This window comes from Grampus griseus (assembly GCF_964374135.1).
Source record: "Grampus griseus genome assembly, chromosome: 18".
Lineage (NCBI taxonomy): Eukaryota > Metazoa > Chordata > Mammalia > Artiodactyla > Delphinidae > Grampus > Grampus griseus.
In genome coordinates this window covers 2,888,650-2,911,171 of record NC_139012.1, presented here as the reverse complement: position 1 = coordinate 2,911,171, position 22,522 = coordinate 2,888,650, and the positions used below count along the sequence as shown (strand labels likewise).

Genomic DNA, 22,522 nt, shown 5'->3' with positions numbered 1-22,522 from the left:
TTCTTTAAATATAATACTGAAGATCGCTTCCCATAATCGCTCTATCATGACTACCGTTTCATGCATTTAACATTTCAATATTAAACTACGAAAGAGTAAACTGATCATGCCCCCAAAGCATGGCTTCTTCCCCAAAGTCTCATTTTCTCTCTCAAGATTTGGTGATATTTCTTCACTTGATATGGTCAACATGAGGAATCTTTACATAGTGGTCTCCACTGGAAACGTGGGTATATGCCAAGAGCTTTAGCAATTACACGTGGGGGGGGGGAGAGATGGGCAATTAAGAGGTTTTTGTCTTAGAAATGAGCTCATTCCCCATCTTTACACATTCAAAGGATGAGAAGAATCAGAAAAGCAGAGAAGTGTTAAAAAGGATAAAAAGGCTCCTTAATCCCTGACCTTCGTGTACTATAAGATCCAGTCTCTTCTCCAGGAGCCTCCTGGACCCACTCTGCCTACACCACGGAGTTGGCTTGGGCAAGCGGACCCTACGCAGCCTCTCAACACTGCCCCCTTTGACCATCGTCAGGCTGTAGGGACTCGCTCCCAAGACTTCGGAAGCTGCAGATAATCAGGTTTGGTCTGGGAAAGGGGGCTTGCTGGTTGTACAGGAAGTAAATGGGAAAGCCTTTCTCTCTCTGCCCACATCTGGACTGTAGCTTTTACACCGGACTTTCCGCCTCAGGCAGTCCCTGTGGATAAGTCCATCTAATGGATAAGGTCCACCAAGGCCCGGCTGATGGGTCATCAGCTTCACACTGTCCACTGATACAGCACTTAATGCAGAAACCTCTCCGAGAGGCCGTGTTCAAGGGTAGATTTCTGTTGGATAAATCCTGATATGGAAACATTATTTGAGCCCACGAGGAATTCTGGGACAATTCTAAGAATTTCAACATTGCCATGAAGGTTAGTTTTCAGAGCTAAGCTCAAGTCATATGTAATATAAAACTAGCAGGCTGCCAGTTACGGAGGAGATACACAATACATATTTCTGATGAGTCAACATTTGCAAGAAATAAAACGGATACTTTCCGAGCTACAAAAATCCACTTTGCACATCACCTGGTGAGAAAAAAAATGAATCATAAAGAGTTTTTCACAAAACGCTTTCTAAAGAACCATTCTTCAACCCAAGAATAATTCGAAGGAGTCCTAAGTTCATTCTTACTATCAACAATTTAAAACTCTTCCCCGCACGCCAGCTAAGAGCAAACAAGCCGTCCAGCTTCACTGATCCAGTAAAAAAAACGTACTAAAACAACAGGCAAACTTGAGTGCTGACAAATTGTTGGTGGCAAAAAAAACCTTAAAATTTTCCAAAGATTCTTAGGACTTATAAATAAATTCCAGACCTTTCTCCTTCATTAGAGCCAAGAATCACTTATGCAGGACACACTTTAAAGCTGTAAGCAGTGGCAAATGTTTTCTTCAATCATTTCTCTTGGGCTCTTTGTGAAAAATCAGTCTAAAATGCTTTCGTTGTCTTATTCCAAAGCAGTAATCTGTTTAAAATATTTTAAGTATAAATATTTAAAGTTATTCCCCCGAAGTAGTCAGCTTCCCAAATTAGCAAGAAGCAAAATATTTTGATAATGTTTTTCCAAAGTCTGGTGGGTGTATTCAGTCCAATTTTGTGTATACATTTCCTGATATAGTTAATCTTTAATCGATAGCTTTGTTCCACTTTAACAAGGGGAGCTTGCTCTCCGGAAAACGTGTGTGTTTCTGGGCCTCACGCTCTATTAATACATTCAGATCTCAATGTGAAGGTTCAAACGTCCTGATGGGTTTTCCTGGGGACCCCTGTCCAATAACCCTCCCCCGACATCCGTTATCCTCTGGGCTTCAGCCTAGGTCTTGGCTCCCAACCACCTCACGGGCCCAAACAGTGCCTCAAACGTGTGGGCATCAGTTACCCAACCCACTTCCAGATGGTCGCTGCTCCCTGAAATATCTGTACCCACACGCCACCCCCATGGTCCCCTAGCACCCCAGCACGTCCATGGAATCTCAGCTAAACGTCCCTTCCTAGGGGAAGGACTCCGAAACACAAAGTGATTCAAAGAGAACTTTTACACTTAATTGATCCCATTAAATTAAGAGGCAATAAAGGAGGCATGAGCTTTTGAAAGGGCCATGTCCGGAAAGCCCCCAAGGGCTCTGATTTTCCCGCCACTAGAGGGCGCAATGGGACCACGCCTTTTTTTTTTTCCCCCCCTCCGAATCAAAATTCCCCCAGGGGACCCTGAAAGCGTCCAGACTTTTTTCTTAAATATTCATTATCTTAATATATTAATATTAAATATTCAATGCCATTGAAGATATTAGTGCAGGCACAGCTAAGAGAAACCAGTTTTTTAAGGCTTACAATGCAGAACTCTAAGGGAAAGAATTTTAATGGGAATTAAAAATGTAATTTAAATTAAATATAAAACTAGTAACCTGAGCGCTGAGGCTATTAAGTGACAGGTAAATGCTGTGACCCTAGAAATAATGTGAATTGTGGATGCTTTTCAGATTGCTTTTTTCACCCATTTTTTTAAACTTAGAGTATTTGAATCTAACAATAATACAGGGGAAAAAGTAACTTCAGTTTTCTAAATGACTGGAAATAGTAAATGTTGAAAAAATTAAATCCTATAAAACGTGCATAAAATAGGTACAAATATGGTAGTAAGAAGGTCTCTAAAAACCAATTTCTAAATATCCAACTGCCAGTAAAATTTATATGAAGGATCTGCTTTGGTCCTTATACTACAAGTTTATAGGAAACATATACTTAAGGTAATTTAATCCATTCTCCTGATTTCTGCCATTTACGAAGGAAAAAAGTCCATCCAAATTTTAACAGCTTCCCCGAAAGATGATAATAACGTTTTGACATAGAGAGCTCTTGAAAATCAAAATCATGAATGTTTTTGCCTAAACCTATTCCCTTACATAGTATAGTATAGACTTGGAAATTGTCTTTTAAAGCAGAAAAGCAGTACAGACATAAAAGGGGCCTGACTGCAGCTTGGAACCTCACTTGTGGTGGCCCTGGAAGGTTGGGTATGTTGCGCACTGCAGGAAGGAGGCTGGGCACTGGCCCAGCAGGGGGGCCTTATCTAAAGTGCCCAGAGCAGCACAAAACCACTCAGAGGCCTAGGAGCTGCTGAGAACCTTCCTGCAAAATTGCACCTTTACTCACCAGCACAAGTGCCTTTTCTGTGTTTTAAAGTTCCATGAGATTTATCAAAAACTTACCTCCTAACTTAAAGATTGTGGGGAAGGAGTGAGATTGCAGGAACATAAATAATTGAAAATGAAATAGCAACAGGAGGTTAGCTGCTTTTTGAGTTTAGACAAGAAAAAATACATTTTTCTCAAAAAGACACTTTGCTTTATGACCCTGAGGTTTAAAGAGACATATTCTATGTTATCAGCAAATTTTAGAAATACCTGTTAGTGCACAATGCCTAAATAGTCCTTGGAGGGTTTTGTTACCACAGCTAAGGATGTTATTAACTTGAACTTGAAAATGAATGTGGGTGTGTGACAGGGTCCTGGAAGTGCGTGCGTCCTGAACAAAATTAGGGCACATAAAAGTCAGGAAATGCCACAATCTAGGTCATGGCTTTTTTTTTTTTTTTAAGTCTGTGCTAACAGTAAATATGAAAAAATGCAGAACTATCCTGACAATAATGATTATAATTACTAATATAAAAAGCATTCAAGATATTCTTTAGGTTTAACCTTGAGAGAAACTGCGAATCAGGAATTAAGGAAAACAATGTTTTCTTTAAAAATGTGTTAAATGCAAGTATCTATTGAAATTGGGTTTTACGGGTACCCTCCCTGCCAGGGGGCATTCCCTGGGCCCTCACACCTAGCACAAGCAGCACACAGTAGGTGCTCACTAAATACCTTCATGAGGAATAAGGAAACACAAAATGTTAAAGATTCCAAAGAAATAATATAAACCTACCAAGAGGGTGCAGGTCTAGGAATTCCATTTTCAAACTTGACTCCAAAAATAGGCATCTCTGCTCTGGGTTAGTGACCGGAGCTTTTGGGAATCCTACTTTCCACGTTCTCACCGTAGACTGATAATGTCATGTGATGGGGAAAGAACTTTGACATAGGAACCGAAAGATGCCCATACTGGCTCCAGCACCAATCGCTTGGACTCTCTGAAAATCCGTTCTGCCCTATGTAAGACGGGACCCCCCCCCCACCTGCCCCTCTTCCCTATCGGATCTTTTAAGAGTCAGATTTGATGACGTTTTCAGAGCTACTCTGCACTGCACGAAACACCTGCCTACAAACTAAACCCTCCTGACTGTCGTCTATGTAAACACATCTCTTTTGCATTTATCGTTGTTTCTATGTCTATCAGGCCAACTTCATTTCCTAAAACGCCACAGAATATTTTAAAAGGGAATGAAAATGCCGTGTCGTCTCTTTTTTTTGTTCCTATCGGTCATGACCTGTGAATTATCTCATTCTTGTTTTTGTGGCTAAATTTAACATAGGAAAATAAGAATTTCTTGAGTATTTAAAAAATATGACATTTTTAAGAAATTCCTCCTTTATCTTATGCACCAGGTTTTTTATTTTTTTCCTTAATGGGTACGTTGGATATTAATTCTGTTCCAGCCCAGGACATTGTATTTACTCTCCCATGTCAGCCTGAGTCTTTTTGAGGCCAGCACATCATGAGTCGAGACAAAAGAGCTCCGGCACCCTTCTCTTCTTTTTACTCCGTGAAGATCTGAGAATACACATGTGTGTTAATGACCCCAAATGACTTCCTTTCCCTCCAACCAAGTTCCTTGACTGTATCACATGGCTAATAACATTTCCCCCAACATGCTGCAATAATGTCAAGACTTCATTAATCAAGCTCAGAACCTGAAAGATCCAAATAGTTCCAAGGAGGTTAAGACATGACAAATCGATTCTGTCCACACAATACAATACAACACAGGCCAACCCTGACGTTTCACAAAACACACTGTTAGCCTAACCTCATTCATTAGAAGGAGCCATGGTTGGATCAATCCTAATTAATAACCAAATTTGAACCTAATTTCAGTAAACACCGTTAATTCTTTTAAAACATTAAGGAAAGAAAAGAAATTAAGCAAGGAAAGAAATTAAGCAAGATGTCGAAGGGGATTTTTTTGGTCAAGATTGATTTTAAAACTGAATCGATTAGAAAAGCATATAATTGCACAGTCAGTGCAAAATAAGGGTGTATAATTAACACAATAAATAGCTCCTTCTTAAATACTTAAAAAGAAGCTTCCCTTCACCTCAATGTTGTTTGGCAACCTGTTTTCAAAAGATAATGTGGACATATATTTTTACCGAGGGGTATGGCCAAATTATTAAAAAATTTAAATTAGTAGCATCTTATTTAATGCCATTTTACTATATTTATTATTCAGAGGTATTAAATGTTTGACTTATAAGATAGTTTCTTGCTTTTTTATTTTAAATTACATAATGCCGATAGGTTAAAACATTATGCTCTTTGGCTAGGAGCTCAGTTGCAGAAACAGGCATATCACACTACAGTTTGTAAATCAGGCGGTATTAATGTTCTCATAAAAAATAGATCACAGATTGTAGAGTTTTAAAATGTGTGACGTTTTCCCATGTATTCTGTATTTAAATTTAAAAAATCAATTTGAAGACAGAAGACCCAATGGGTAAGTGTGTCAGAGAGACCAGACAGACTGGGGGCGGAGAAGGGGGGATGCTTGAAGGTCAGGCCACACCCATGGGCGATGCCCCCTCTCGCTCCCCACTCTGGGGGTCTGCGGCATCGAACAGAACAACAGGGCCAATTTCTCTTTGGCCAAAGGAGGCTGATCAGTCAAGTACCCTGAAGCGGCCTTCCCTGTCTCCTGCCCCAGATATAAAATTGCCGATTTTGTAAAATTCCTGAGCTCTCACGGGAATTCCAAGCCAATGGGAGCCCACGAGGCATCCCTGAAAGAATAAATAGGTTTCCAAACCCAGTGTTTCTCCACGGGGAGAATCAGCACCTTTTGTGAAGAAATCGATGAAAAGCCATCATCTAACAGTAGCTTGATACTCCGTGTAAACACTGCCATTGATTACTCGGGTCCAGGATTTCAGAATAACAAATATGGTAGCGACCCGGAGCTGGCCCTACATCAGGGTTTATGAAGAGACACACAGAGTCCTGCTCTGTGGATGGAGCTGGAACTCGCCCTGCCCCTCCTGGTTCCCTAAATCTACTCCAGAAGGACAGTCATGCCTGGTGACCTCGGGCTCTGGAAGCCCCCTTCTAGGGTTACCCACCGGGTAAGGGGTCTGGGATTCCAGGAAAGCAGGATGGGGCACAACTATGGAAACAGACACCACTGCCTGCAGAGCTGCACAATCACAGCTGAACATGATCGTTTCTGAGTAGAAGACGAGATTTGCTTCTTTTAAAAATAAAATTATTTTATTGATGACTAGTTAGTTGATTTATGATGTTGTGTTAATTTCTACCATACAGCAAAGTGATTCGGTTATACACCTATATATACATTCTTTTTCATATTCTTTTCCATTATGGTTTAGGTTCCTCAAAAAACTAAAAATAGAGTTACCCTAGGATCCTGCAATCCCACTCCTGGGCATATAACCGGAGAAAACTCTAATTAGAAAAGATACATGCACCCCAGTGTTCACTGCACCACTATTTACAAGATCCAAGACACAGAAGTAATTTGCTTCTGAAATAAGATCACTTACTCTCTTCTAGAATGTCTCCTTAATTATGTGATTGCACACGAGAAACACCTCAAGAGAGGTGCCTGTGTCGGGAGCAGAATAGTTGACAGGATGGAAAACGACGCGTGCGTGTTCCAATCTGTCACGGAGGGAAGCAAATTCCTTTTTTAAAAAACAGAATTTTAAACTCTACTCACTGAGCAGATTACTTTGTTTGAAGCACCACTGGATGCATAAAATAGCTCTTACGTTCACACCACGGACACCCCTGTTTCTCTCCGTGTTACACCTCAAGTCCTTCCGTGAGGGGTGGGCCTTGGAGGGAACATTGCCCCAGAGGATGAACAGCCTCCAGGTTGGGGAACTTTCATTTTAAATTAAAGATGGACACTTTGGGCTAAGAATATAACGTCATATAAGTAAGTCAGAAAGGACAGGAATGGTTATTCCCACTAATACTGTCATAATTAAAATCTGCTTCTCCCTCCCTTTTAGCTCTCGGCACTTGCCCAGTAATAAGACCCAGAAGATGACCCCTGACCAACTGTCGCTGAGCTGGGGGTGACCATCAGAGCAGTTCTTTCAGAAAGTCAGGATGACTTCAGAAAAGTTATTTCATACCAGCACTGACCTCCCGGCCCCTGGGAAATTTTCACACATGAGATACAGAGAGCTGAATAGATTAGCAAGTGGAAAACACAAAAGCGTGAGGAAAGCAGAAGCCAATCCCCACCATGAACACTTCCCTGCAGGTATCGTGTGATTTTTCAAAACGGAAAACAGGGAGAAAAACCAGCTGGCCAAGGGGACTGAAGAAACGTTAACTTTCACAGCAGCCTCGAATAATGAATGAGGAGTTAAATGCTGCTGAATCACATTCCCGTCTTCTCTGCACACATCACTGAGAAAGTGTCCGACACTGAGGAAATGTCTGCTTGTGAAGTAAGAGCCCGTTATGGCCTGACCTCCCATGCCTCAGATTAAGGGAGCGTTCCAACACTGCCTGTGTACCAAAGGCGTCCTGACACTGACTGTGTACCAGAGGCGTCCTGACACTGCATACCAAAGGTGTCCTGACACTGCGTACCAAAGGCGTCTTGACACTGACTGCGTACCAGAGGCGTCCTGACACTGCATACCAAAGGCGTCCTGACACTCACTGCATACCAAAAGCGTCCTGACACTGCATACCAAAGGCGTCCTGACACTGCATACCAAAGGCGTCCTGACACTGACTGCGTACCAGAGGCGTCCTGACACTGCATACCAAAGGTGCTCTAACACTGCATACCAAAGGCATCCTGACACTGTGTACCAAAGGTGTCCTGACACTGACTGTGTACCAGAGGCGTCCTGACACTGCATACCAAAGGTGCTCTGACACTGCATACCAAAGGCGTCCTGACACTGCATACCAAAGGTGCTCTGACACTGCATACCAGAGGCGTCCTGACACTGATTGCGTACCAAAGGCGTCCTGACACTGCATACCAAAGGCGTCCTGACACTGACTGCGTACCAGAGGCGTCCTGACACTGCATACCAAAGGTGCTCTGACACTGCATACCAAAGGCGTCCTGACACTGCATACCAAAGGTGCTCTGACACTGCATACCAAAGGCGTCCTGACACTGCATACCAAAGGTGCTCTGACACTGCATACCAAAGGCGTCCTGACACTGCGTACCAGAGGCATCCTGACACTGCATACCAAAGGTGCTCTGACACTGCATACCAAAGGCGTCCTGACACTGACTGCATACCAAAAGCGTCCTGACACTCACTGCATACCAAAGGCATCCTGACACTGACTGCGTACCAGAGGCATCCTGACACTGCATACCAAAGGTGCTCTGACACTGCATACCAAAGGCGTCCTGACACTGCATACCAAAAGCGTCCTGACACTCACTGCATACCAAAGGCGTCCTGACACTGCATACCAAAGGCATCCTGACACTGCATACCAAAGGCGTCCTGACACTGACTGCGTACCAAAGGTGTTCTGACACTGACTGCATATCAAGGTTCCTTTTGGTAAAATTACATTTTACTCTAGAAAGGCCAGTAGTAGCAAAGCTCTAAAGAACCTTCTGGCATCTACAGAGAAGGCCTGAAATCCGAGCTAGCAGACATCCTGATTTGGAAGGTTTTAGAGCTCAGAGCCCATGTCCTCCCTATTGGAGGTTTTCAACTTTAAATCAAAATGCCTAGACTTTTTTTCAGGTGGAGAAACACACCTCAGTCACAAGGGCACAGATAAACACAGCTGCCCCGCACCACGTCCTTAGAGGGCGAGTACCTGTGAGGCGTGTCCTGCACCCTGAAAAGCAGCTCAAGATAAACCCCCATCCCCCCTAAAGGCTGGGCTCCCTGGGCCCCCCTCTGAGGCCCACAGTACCTGGGTGTCCCCCGAGACCACTGCTTCCATAAAGAGCACAGCTGCTTCTCACCTTCACGTGGCCGTTGCCCACACCCTGCGGCTCTAACGTCACCCTCCTGACGTGGTCCCCCTGGTGTCCCCGCCCGCTTCCCACAGTACCACATAGCGGAGGACTCCCAAGCGGCAACCTTCAACACTGCCGATGCAGAAAGAGGAAAAGACTCAGGCTGGAAGCCGGGGCAGGGAGGGTTCCAACGGGACAATAGGGGAGGGTGGTGTTGGGGGTGGGGGGTGTCTAGGTAAAAAGTGTATGTGCACGTGTGTGCATATGCCTGTGTGTGAGTGCATGCCTGTGTGTGCGTGCATGCCTGTGTGTACATGCCTGTGTGTGCATGCCTGTGCGTGTGCATGCCTGTGTGCGTGCATCCTGTGTGTGTGCATATGCCTGTGTGTGCATGCCTGTGTGCGTGCATGCCTGTGTGTGTGTGCATGGCTGTGTGTGTGCATATGTGTGTGCATGCCTGTGTGTGTGCATGCCTGTGTGTGTGCATGCCTGTGTGTGCATGCCTGTGTGTGCATACGCCCGTGTGTGCATACGCCTGTGTGTGCGCATATGCCTGTGTGCATGCCTGTGTGTGTGCATGCCTGTGTGTGTGCATGCCTGTGCACGTGTGTGCATGCCCATGTGTGTTTGCACACGCATGCAGGGGAGAGGCTGGGGAGATACAGGGAGGAATGCAGGCCCCAGAGAACGCATCACCAGAGGCATGCCACGGGGCACCGCATAAAGAAACAGGTGCACCTGTGCAGGTGAGCGGAGAAGGCAAACCCGATCACCATGGGGAAGGAGTAGGAATGCCTGGTGGGAGGAACATGAAGGGCAGAACTGTTAAAAAGAAAGGAAGGAGGAGAGTGTGGCATGGCCTGCACAGTGAAGTGCGTGAACCCCACTGGGGAGCCAAGTCTAAGGGCACTGGAGTGTCTTCAGAGCCCTGGGGGCGGAAGAGATCTGCACCCCGAGATCTCAGCTTCAGCTCCCATCCTCAGGGCCCTGGACCCACAAGGGCCTGAAGGACCGAGTCCTCAGCAGAGACCAGCAATCTGATGTCCATAAAAAAGAGAATCGCTCTGCTTCAATAACCCCAAAACGGACTTCCGAATGTTATTGCTAGCTTTTCTGGAAGTTTCCCCGGCCGTAGATCACTCCTGCCCTGGCAGTCAGGGTGTTCAATCAGCTGTCAAGTCAGGGTCTCTTGCACGAACCGTGAGTCCCACATCCAGAGCAGGTGAGGAGCTCAGGAAGCCAGGACGCCCCCCGGGGGCCTCCTGCGGTGGGAGGTCATGGCCCTCTGGGCGCGCCCAGGGCTCAGCCTGTGTGGTCCCGAAGCGGAGGAGCCTGCGCTACCCTTTACCAAGTGCCACGGTATTTGGATTCAGACACCAAACCTCGGGGGCTCTGACTCCTTGTCGGAAGGGCCAGGACCCAATGCTCACCACCCGCAGCAGTCGCGGCGGAAGGATTTGTGCAGCACGCCTGTGAAACGCCGTGGGCCAGGAGCAAAGGTGGGACGTCCTGATGTAGAAGAGAAGACATCATTCCGCGGCCTCCTGCATCCGGAGACAGACGGCCTGGGAACAAGAGGCACCCGGGCACCCCCACCCTCGCCTCGGAAATACCCAGCAGCGAGGAGAGACCCCGCTTAAGAAAAGAGTAACCCCCGAGGGCTTCCGGAGAGACACCCATTCCGCCCTTTCACGATTTGGGGTCTCATATGAGGAAGTGAGACGATGCATGGGGGGAGGGGGACAGCTGTCCATGGTAGTTTCCCAAAGTGCCCAATTTTCCACCCCAAATCAGGGCACACGTGATGAACCACAGGGAATCAAAACTGGAGCCTAATTCACATGTCCTGAGCCTGGTACCTGAACTTCAGGTGTCCGCTCCTGGAAAGTTCAGTTTCCCTTTCCCTGACCCATGACCCCAGCTCAGCTCTGGACCCCCCGGGGCTCAATCTCACTGCTTTCTCTCTGCCCTTGGAGCTCACAGCAGAGGGTTCAGCTTGGGGGTTATTGGTGCTATTACTTGTGTAATGCCTCCGTCTGCCTGGGACTGTCACATCCTCGAGGACAGGTGCCAACCATCCCCTAAAACTATCGGCTCGCGGCCACGACCAGGCAGAACCTCGACAAGACCCTCGAGATTGGAGTAGGGGGCACATGGATACAAGCAGCTCACTGCATCTATCCTGGATAGCCTGAGCTCCTTTACCAATCTAGGGGAAACCATTGCACAGCCAAGCATTTATCCAGACACTACAGAGTTCCCACCAACCAACCTAGAGCCAGGGATTCCTCACCTGCAATCAGTGAACCAACATATGGACGTCACCTGCCGCAATGAGACGCCCGCCCATCAAAAAATTCTTTGGACAAATCCTCAGGATCTAACAAGACACGTAGGAGAGCTTGCCATCTCTCATTCATGACCAAAAGCATCTTCCAGCTCTTTGCTGGTTGGTCTATAAGCTCGAGGGTCAGCCAAACCCCATACGGATGAAGGTGACCAGAGAGGGACCTTAAACCAGGAAGGATGTCCGGACAGCATTTCAGGGAGGAGTCGAGAATCGTGAGCCCCCCAAGGTGGATTTCCAAGTGAAGAGATCTAGAGCCAGTTGGATCTGGGGCCAGAGATGCTGCTATAAAACCTCGTGGCTATGGAGGGAGGCTAAGCCACACGTGGATACGGTGTGCAGGGGAACCTTTAACTTTTCCAAGGGGCTTGCCGAAGGGAAAATAAGACCCAGGGGCGCCCGTTCCCCACAGCCCACTGGTTCCCTCATTCCCTCTAAGTCTTCCTCTGTTTAATTACGCACGGTGCCGAGCCACCTTGCAAGGATGAGGGTTCTGTTAATGCCGTTTCTGGGGTTGCAGCTCTCCACACCCACACTACGGAACCATCTCGCATCATTACGTGCCGTCTGGAAACACAGTTTGAAGGCTCGTGATCTTCTACCCACAAACAGGAGGAAAATCCAACTGCACAGCTCTCCTTTGTCAGGGTCGACGTTGAGTCTTTGATCTTGAATTAACACATGCAGCCTCATTTCGCTCCTCCTAAAAGAAAGCTAACTTCCTGCCAGCCAATGTTCGATCAGGATCCTTTACAACAAAAATAATTGTTCCATTAAGAGTCAAGATGAGGACTGCCACGGGCCGGCATCTCCGATGACAGCGTCCACTCACACGAGGGGTTCTGTGCCTTAAAAGTCACAGGATACGATATTCCACTCAAGACGTTTAATTTCCTAGTACTCCTTCTAAACGTGGAAATGAAATCAACTCCCTCTTTTTGAAGTTGAACTGGATGAGGTGCGTTCCAAATACAGTTACAGATCCAAAAGCGTAGAATTGTTTATGATTATAGTCTATCAAAGTTTAACAGGGTCTCAGAAGCGCATGGCGAAGGGACAGATTTTTATGTAATGGAGAGAAATAGGAAGATGAGGTGGACCCCGGGGGAGGCCTGGCTCACGGTTCCCCCCATGGTACCCGAGAGGGCATATTCCAGTGACGTCCAAAGCGCAGGGAGATGTCTGTGGTGGGCCTGATGTGAAGGATAAAATAAACCCACTTGGCGTGGAGCTGCTTAATGGCTTCCCTATGGTATACTGTTGATACTTCACTCTTGGATTCAAGCATATTTAAAAAAAAAAAACAAAAAACCTTGGTTTTCAAAGAACTACTAAAAAGACAAAAGTAGGTGGATGTGGGAACCCACACTGATTCTCACGATGATTCTGCCAGATGATGATTCATGTCCAATATGTGGAAATAGGAAATAGGAGACATCTGGAAAAAATCTTGGCATTGCAAGACACCAGAAAAAGCATGGAGAAGGAAAAGAGTGTGCATTAACCCATATACCCAGCGCACGGGAAGAGGAATATATCATCAGAGTCCGCAGTGGATGCAAGACCCCAAAATGATTCAAGTAGACACTTGGGGTATTGGAATCCATTACATGGCAGAAATAAAATGACACTTCTCAGAGGTTCCCCTTTAAAATTACCTCAGAAAAGGAGAGTTAGCTGGGGGAGGAGAGGAGTTTGGACAATGCTTGTAATTATATGGATGTCAGGAAAAGCAGTTAACAACAAAAAGAGGTATTTGAAACATAAGGACAGGGAATAAAGGGAGAGTTGGTTCCCCTAATGATTCTGGAAATGGATGATAAAATCACAACGTTGACTAGAAATTGGACGATATTTCCAGACAGACCTCCCAAGTGAGTACCTCTCATTTTTCCTCCACCAAAAGCTACAAACAAGCTTCCTAACAATGGTGCTATCATTCTAAAAACATCCTGACATCTCTCTAATATTAGGTGCTGGGAGAACTTCTGTCTCGGTGGAACCAGTCCTCCTTTGTGAACTGAGAAGTTCTCAGGCGGGTAGCTCACCCCTATGTCTTTACACCTAAAATCTGTCCCCAACTGGACCATCAAGCAAACTCCATCGCCATATTTATCCCAACTTTAAAACTCACACCAAAATGACATGTAACATAAATGACATTTTAAATGACCCAAGGGCTTTTTAGGTACCATACCTTTCACGTGACCCTTTTAGCAACACTGGGAAACTGTAGGTCAAACATCATTTCCCCTTTTCGTAGGAGAATGTGGTCAAATGACTTGGTGGGACACACTCAGCTTAGATGGTGGGACGCACGCTAGAAGCTGGGCTCTTATTCAACAGAACATCCTTTCCTGAAGACTGTTCCTGACTTGAGAACTAAAAGGGGTCTGTGATCAGAGGAGTTTGGAAAGCCACATGGGAAAAGCCACCCTTGAAGGTTCTGAAGCTTCTATTAAAGGTTCTGAGGTGTCCCAGGGCGGGACTTTAACCACAGCTCATGTCCCCCAGACGTATCTGTCCTTGACACGCTGCTCCATATTCCATTCCAGAGGACACATCCAAGAACGTCCTCAAGGTGGTCTGAGGACCGCGCTTGGGGAAAGAATGAACTGGCCGCCCTTGCCCTTTGGGAGATGCTCAAAACAGAACACACAAAAATAAAGAACTCCAATCAGTCTCAAAAATAATACAAGTAGTTCCAAATACACTAAACAAATCTTAATTTTATTAAATAAACCTCCTAATATGTGACATACAGTAGTAGCACTTTTTTCTGCGTTTTGACTTTATGTATTTCACATCCTAGAAGGAAGAAAATGGAATTTCTTTTTAAATCTAATCTAGATTTTGAAGTCCTCGCTAATACGAACGTGGTGTGGAGCCTCCCACAGAGTTAGTGCTTAATAAATAAATTATGGTTATTATTCATTCATTATTGTTAGTCCAAATCAGCTAATTTATCCAAAGTTTCAAAGAGTTTACACAAAAATATTCATTTTCATTTACTTAAGAAAAAAGTGAAATACCTAGGAAGAAACACGACACCTTCAATATTTAGAACAATGGTTAAATTTAATTTATGGGGAAGAAATTTTCAATGTTCTAATGAAAAATAATAAAGATAATCTCATTCCTCAGTAAGTCTTGACGTCTCAAATCGATGCTACACAGATACTAAGAATAATAAATGAAAAGAGAATAACCAGTTGATATATAAAGTATAATATACAAAAGCACCCTCTTTCTTCAATTTCCATGTGTAAATTAAAAGAAAAATCAATGAAATAAATATATGTATAAATTGAAGACTGTTGAATTCTCAAAAAATGGCAATAAAATATAGTCCCTGTCTCAAAAAGGAACTTTACTTGAGATTCAATGACAGCTAAGAAAGTCTCCTCTATTTACAGTCTCGGAGGAAGTAAGATCCTTTATATTAAAAGTCATGTTAGCTCCAAAGGCATTTCTGGCGAGCACTGCGATATAGGCAAAAACAGCCACAGAACAGTAAGATAGGTGAGCAAATGCCTGAACTCCTCATCAAGGAGGGACTGCAGTGTCTCTGGCCAAGAGCAGCTAACAGAAAACAATGTAAACCGGCACACAATCAGGAAGACTGGAAAAGTCAACCTCTCCTCCTGTATTTACACACGATTAGACATACAGAACTCTCTGCACGTACTTTTTTCTTATTTAGCATGTCCTTGAGGAAAAGATACTAAGGTTACTTGTTTTCTGTCTCTAAAAGTAACAACCGAGACAGGCCCGCCGATTGATCCATCCCCTCGGCTACTCCAAGTGGGGAGGAAAGAGAAGACGCATCTTCCCAGGTGTGGACAAGGCTGACGATCAAGGTGGCGACCCTCGTCTTTGTGTCCAGAACGAGTGAGAAACAGGGCCAGATTCGCCTCCTGGGAAATCAAGGCGCCATGCCCAGCTTGTAACAAAGATGACTCCCTTGTAACCAGAGTGACGAATTTCCTAGAGGGCAGAGAATACGCCAGGATTTCCTGAAGGAAGGGGCCGGGGAGGTCCTATCCTCACCACGTAGGTACAGTGGCATCTCTTGACATAGGCCTAAGAGGCTCACTTCACTACGTCCTCCCCTCAAGGTTTTACTCTAAACTTTGTATGGAATAAACACCCCCTGAAGGTGGTACAATGCTGGCTGTTTGGGCTGGGATCCCCCTGATCTGCCTCAGGTGGGGTGAGGCTCAGACTTGGGCAGATGACCTCTGACCTGCTCCACGTCACAGGCAAGGTAGCTCCCTGTGCTTATTTGTTTAACCTCATGGCGCTCCTCCAGGACAGGACCTGGGAGGTCTGCCCACAGCCCCAAAGGAGTAGGTTCATTTCTTTGGGGTCCTCAGCAATCCGTACCAGCACCACCCATTTAGAGAAAGGCTTCGGAAGGTCTGCTTTCCTTGGCAAGAGGGCCAGTGGAACAGCATACAGACCTTAGATTCAGTTTTAGAGCAATGGGAGTTGGGTCAAGACTCCAGAATATTCTGAACGACGAGTTCCTCTTGCTGGGCCCTCCCAGATCAGGATCTTCTTATCTTGAAGAATGGAAACTGATTCGTGCTCTGATTAGCACTTGGACCCTGTCGCCTGCCTCTTTTTTTTTTTTTTTTTTTTTTGCGGTACGTGGGCCTCTCACTGTTGTGGCCTCTCCCGTTGCGGAGCACAGGCTCTGGACGCGCAGGCTCGGCAGCCATGGCTCACGGGCCCAGCCGCTCCGCGGCATGTGGGATCTTCCCGGACCGGGGCACGAACCCGTGTCCCCTGCATCGGCAGGCGGACTCCCAACCACTGCACCACCAGGGAAGCCCCCGCCTGCCTCTTATTTCCTATAAGACAGTAGGCTAGTTCAGGGGCTCTCAATCCAGACTGCTCCCCCCGTTTCCCCAAACCCCAGGAGATATTTGGCCTTAACCTGGAGACATTTCAGTTGTCACAACTGGGGGAGGGAGGGAGCTACTGACATGTGGTGGGTGGAGGCCAGGGATACTGCTAAACATCCTACAGTGCACAGGGCACTCCCCACAGCAAAACATCATCCCACCCACAACGTCAATAGTGCCAAAGCTGAGAAGCCCTGGGCTAGTTGGTTTCTTCAACTGTAAAATGGGTAGAATAATAGTAAGCATAAAAAGATTCAGCACTGGGCTTCCCTGGTGGCGCAGTGGTTGAGAGTCCGCCTGCCGATGCAGGGGACGCGGGTTCGTGCCCCGGTCCGGGAGGATCCCACATGCCGCGGAGCGGCTGGGCCCGTGAGCCATGGCCGCTGAGCCTGTACGTCCAGAGCCTATGCTCCGCAACGGGAGAGGCCATAACATGAGAGGCCCACGTACCACAAAAAAAAAAAAAATGATTCAGCACTGTGCCTGGCCCAAAGGACACAGTCAGTACACATCAGCCCCTTTCTCTTTCTCACTCTGACCCTCCAAAGCCGGGATGTTTCTGCTCTGGCCGAGATCTGCCGTGTCTAAGCAGAGGTTATAATTCAATGTCAGATGCAAACAGACAGGTTTACATGGAGGGCTGACATGGGATGTCTGTCGACTGTGTCAAATACACACAGGAGGTAAAGGGCTGGTGAAGCCACAGCCCATCCACCCTAACAAGAGAGAAGCACGCACCAGCGCAGGGCCTGAAGCAACACAAGCTTCTCCCCAGACTTCCAGGGCCGGAAATGGAATCACTTCAGGTTGGACAGACACCTCCAACTCTTCCACATCAGAGTGGCTGCGTGTTTTAGACAAGAAGACAGAAATTCCATTTTCAAAGCTCTCTGCTTTGAATGCAGCCTGGGCGTGCACTATCTGATGAGCCAGTGTGTAGAGAGGGGCTGTGATTCACAGACAGTCTAATTAGTAAATAAAAGGAGAATGTGTTTCTTCCCCACGTTGTTGGCAAGGATCTGGGTATCAGCAGGTTAAAGTGTTCTGAGAAGCTATGAGGCACCTACGCTGTTCCCATCATTCCTTAGAAATACTACAATTCTGCTTCATTAAGATTCTCTGGGCTCCCAAGACTGTGGTTTGGGAAAGTCCCTTTCAAGAGTCACTCTGTTAGGAACCATCAACCTTTGCCATGGTAGCATTTATCAACAGGCCACAGGGGCTATTTTCTCTGATCAGTGTAGTTAATTTCAGCATCTATCTTTTTGCAGCTGTGTGACAGATGACCCTATTCTATATCCAAGTGAGTCCGAAGATTAGTGAACACATGACCTAATTCACCCAGGAGACTGTCCCTTTATTTATGGTCCTAGGCCACTGGGATCACTCCCTTCTCAGGACAACTGTAGCACTTGTTTTCTCTGCTGTTTCTCCTGCAATTTGATCATTTACTCTTAACTTGTTATTTATTTCATGTGTATATCTCTTACCTCTCTTACTTCAAGGAACTTGAAGCGTCCTTCTCTGGACACTGCAAGGGTCACAGAATAGAATGGAAGCTTTACATAAACGTGGGCTCCTGTGGTTAAAATATGTAAAAGACTTCTTGCGCAAACTCAATTTTTGCCAAGTATAAATGGTTAATTTCCCGGCCTATGGCAGTAACTCCTGGGAAGAGGTTGCCTTTCCCACTGCCTCAAATAATTGAGAAAATCAGGTTACTGAGCAAAATAAGAGCTTAACTTTTGGCCCTTTCTGAGGAGGCATGAATTCAAAACCCTAATCAGTTTAAGGAGACACCATTCCCACACTGCTGAGGCCTCTGGAAAGACACGACGTCACTGTGTACAAGCCCAAATTAATTACCTAGAGAAAACATCTGAAGATCTGCGTGGCCAGCCAGGGAAGTGGGAAAATAAACAAGTCAGCAAAGACTGAAATCCAGTGAAAGGTTCAGTGAGTTTAACTGTTGAACTCAGAGTAAGAGCCCCAGCACTATACTGATAACTACGAGATTGTAAAACAACCAATGATCTAATGCATTCATATTTGCTTATGATATCTGGAGAATATAAGACATTCTGTCAATTAATCATATCTCCATGGAACGTAGGACTCCGCCAAAAGGGATTTGGCAATTTAAACTGGAGATATTCCGATTTCCATTGGTGGATTCTAAATAGCCAATATGTTCAAGGGATCCTCGAGGGGGCATTTCTCAGAAACAACGCTTTCCAAAGTTCTCAGGCAGTTGACACTCTGTCTCAGTTAGGTAATTTGAACTCTCCCTGAGTTATATGGCTTCTAGCATCCTATTTTCAAAAGCACGTCAGAACTCACTTAACTTGTACACATTGGAGCACAGCAAAATAACTCCTAGGAGAATCGAAAACAGGCATTAGTAGCTCAAAAAGCAGGCCTGTGATCTGAACCACTCGATGTAAATTCTGTGACGCTCAAGCCTTTATTCATTTATGGCATTTACACCCGATTAGCACGTGCAGGACCCACTTTGAGAACAGTGGTGGCAGATGAAGGAGACCAATTTCTCTTGCTGACGTGCCAACCGAGAATACGTTTCTTTGTTATCTGACCTTGGGATGAGAGAAAGGGAACCAGACCTGAAGTCCCAGCTCAGTCATGCTCTGGGTGTTTCCCATCGTTAAACTGATTATTTTAACATCACGTCCGAGACAATAAGTGGAAGTTTAAAATTTCCTCTTTCAGTGGGAGGAAGGCCCTCTTCCCGGCTCATGCTATGTGAACCACAGGACCTGAAATAGTTATGCTCAGGGCGAGAAAAGACAGAGCTCCGATTTCTGTTTAAAGGTTGTAATCCTAAATCATTTAGCTAGTCCCCTGAATTTTGAAAGGCCATCTGAATCCATTCAATAATTACAGCCTTGGGCTTCCCTGGTGGCGCAGTGGTTGAGAGTCCGCCTGCCGACGCAGGGGACGCGGGTTCGTGCCCCGGTCCGGGAAGATCCCACATGCCGCGGAGAGGCCGGGCCCATGAGCCATGGCCGCTGAGCCTGCGCGTCCGGAGCCTGTGCTCAGCAACGGGAGAGGCCACAGCAGTGAGAGGCCCGCGTACCGCAAAAAAAAAAAAAAAAAATTACAGCCTTTTAAAACACAAATTCAGAATGGTTTAACCCAAAGCTTGCCAGTATTTTATTTTAAATAGTCTTTATTTAATAATAAGGTACAAAACCCAAAGTGGGCAATGGAGCAGACAGTTGAGGGAGCAAGGTCAGGCCAGGAAGGACCACGGAGGTCCTGTGACCTTCCCACCTTGACCTTCCTGTGCCAAAGTGGAAGGCAGGGCCTACGGTGTATGTTCCCGTGTCCCCGATAAGCACAGACCTAGCCTCTGCTGACACCCTGGCCACAGCAAGGGCTTCCCCAATGCTCGGATTTGAAAAGAAACACTTAAAGACCCTTTCCTTGTTGGGGTGGGTGTCAGATGCCCCCTGTGAGTGAGATGTGACCTGCCATCTCCAACGATGCTTCGCCAGCTCTGAACGGACATGGGCCAGGTCCCTGTCAAGTCGAGAAGTCAGCCAAAAATATTTGGAAAGCTACACCTGGATAAATCTACCTTGTTACATACAATGGGTAGATTTTTGGTTAAAATTCAAATGAATCAGGCTAGAAAACATAAGACCAGAACAGGAAGTCTGAAAAGCACCGAGGCCTGGGGAAGTGCTACCAGGTCTGCAGCTGGTGGAGGGGAGAGGAGATCAAGGAAGAGGGTGGAATGGACACATTCTCTTTACGAGCGAGAAACACCGACTCTGCCTGACCCCCGATGCTTTAAGTTACAAGAAAAGCAGAGTAGTGTTGATACAGGTCTCCATTTCCTATCTGTTGAAAGTTCCACTTTTTGTAGTTTGAAGGATTTCTTTGTTAGTTCAGCGTGCTTATAATTCAAGTTAGACACACATACAGAAAAAGAATCTGTGGTATGAACAGACTTGCCTCTCCTCTCAAGGATGCAGCCTGGAACTAGCTAGAAAAACCTCCCAAGTAAGAGAAGGAACAGCACCTGAAGATGAATTATAGTTGATAAAGTTGATGATGAAAGATATAAAAATGTTTCCACATACTTCATTTATTCAAAAACCTATCCAGGTACTACCAGTGCCACCAACTGTCAACATATTTTTTAAAAGAATAATGTTGGTTCTTCAGCAAATAGCTGAAAAGAAATGAAACAATTTTCTGTAAAGTAGAATTTGCTGAATTTCAAAAGTGCGAGTCTGTGGCCCCACATGCCCTGCGCACAACAGAAGGGAGAGAAGAACTTGCACCCTGGCCCTGCTGAATGACACCTCCAGTTCCAGAAAGCAGGCAGAGGTCCACGGGGGCCCCTCCCTCCATTCCAGATGGCCCCAGCTGCTGTGGGTCCCACTGACCAGCCAACTGGCCATGCTGTCTCACGGCCCCGCCCAGTTTCCATGGTGACCCCCAGACAGATACAGGATGTGGCACTGTCCCCGGGTAAGGACCCTCTCTCAAAACAACTGCCTGCCTTCAAAAGAAAATAATCTTTATCCAGGTCTGTGATTCTTCAAGTAAGAGAGAGGCAGAGTACTTGCTTAGAGAAAACTATTATAATTTTGCATTTGGGAAACAATAAATAGTTACTGTTTCTGTAAATAAATCGAGACAAGTATGTTATGAACTTACAATTGTTTAAAAATTCTAATTTGAAGAGAAGGCTCTAGAGTTCCATATAAATGTTCTCTTTTTTCAGAAAAAGGCTGAGTTTAGTTCTCATGCACTAATGCCGAAGAATGCTAGTGACTCAACAGATTTTCTGCCAATATACTTGTTCCTTCTACAGTCAAAAAAGGAAATAAACCAATCACTGTCTTGGCGTTAATTGCCACCAATAATTACAATCTTCGGGAAGAGCAGTTAAGATTCCTCAAAAATACTGCTGAGTTTGGTTTTGCTTCATTTGTATTGCTCTGGGGAAATGATTGAAACGGTAATCAGGCTTTAACACGACTTGCTGATTATTCGGTTGTTTTAATGCCATTTCTAATGACTTCCACAGTGATGGTAATTCAAGAGAAACCACTGTCATCAGAGCTCCGGCTACTCACCTTCTGTCCCTTTACGCCATGGCAGTCGCATTTCCCACAGCCAGAGCCAGCACACACACCCTGGAAATAAGAGAAAACATCTTTCAGTAGAAGAGCACCTGCAAACTGAGGTCCGGAGCTGAACTGAAATGATCTTGGCATCTTCAGCTATTTATGGGTTAGCCCTACCCTTTTCGTATGAGCACGACTCTCGGGAATTGTTCTAACAGGCTCTCCGTACTTGTTCAACGGTCCATCTCTTTTGCCCTAACAGACAAAACAGCAATCCGGGAGTGGGACACATCAAAGCATCGCTCAGTCCAAAAAGCGAAGGCTGTCACACGTTTAGAAATGGACTCTCCATTCCCCATAAAACAGCAGGAACCCACTCCTATCTTCAAGGCTACGAAAGTATCGCACTTCTGATTCAGGAGTTTCAGACCTGAGACCACGGGAGATTGGAGTGGCAGGGGAGGAGCCCATGCTTCGTCCCTCACATCCCCAGAGACACAGATACATGCAAAAAAAAAAAAAAAAAAGTGTAGAAAGGACAAAAAAGAAGCAGCCCAAGCCTTAGAGAACTGATTTTTAATTCAATTAAAGCTGGAGTGTTCAATCAAAGAACATTCCACAACAAGATCCTCCTTGTAGCTCATTTCTAACATTTAACTTAATGTTAAAACACAAGATAAAGAATCCAAGTATGTAATACGAGCTGGAGAAGAAGGAAACCGCACGTTCAAATGCCCACCGGGTGCAACAAACGATCAGCCACCATCTTATTTAACGAGATACGTGTTACCATCCCCAATTTACAGACGCGAAAACTGAGTTAGGAGGTTTTAAATAACGCGCCAGGACCACGTTGAGACGAACTCAACTTCAACTCCCATCATGGAAAACTCCCAGTGCATTAAAAGACAAACATATGATGGTGCTCAATACATTTGCAATTTCCTTAGAAGAATCCAAATTCTAAACCAAAAG

General features: G+C 45.6%; 1 protein-coding gene across 2 annotated transcripts in view; it reads right to left on the bottom strand.

Annotated features, from left to right (window-relative positions):
• COL4A1 (collagen type IV alpha 1 chain) overlaps positions 1 to 22,522 on the bottom strand; it is a 148,128-nt gene that overhangs the window by 67,547 nt on the left and 58,059 nt on the right. Inside the window, exon 2 of one of the 2 annotated variants that reach the window (XM_082675539.1) lies at positions 21,557 to 21,616. The exons of the other annotated variant lie outside the window; for it this stretch is intronic. Coding sequence (XP_082531665.1) covers positions 21,557 to 21,616 — 60 coding nt within the window. The remainder of the gene's footprint in view (positions 1 to 21,556; positions 21,617 to 22,522) is intronic. 2 annotated transcript variants of the gene reach the window in all.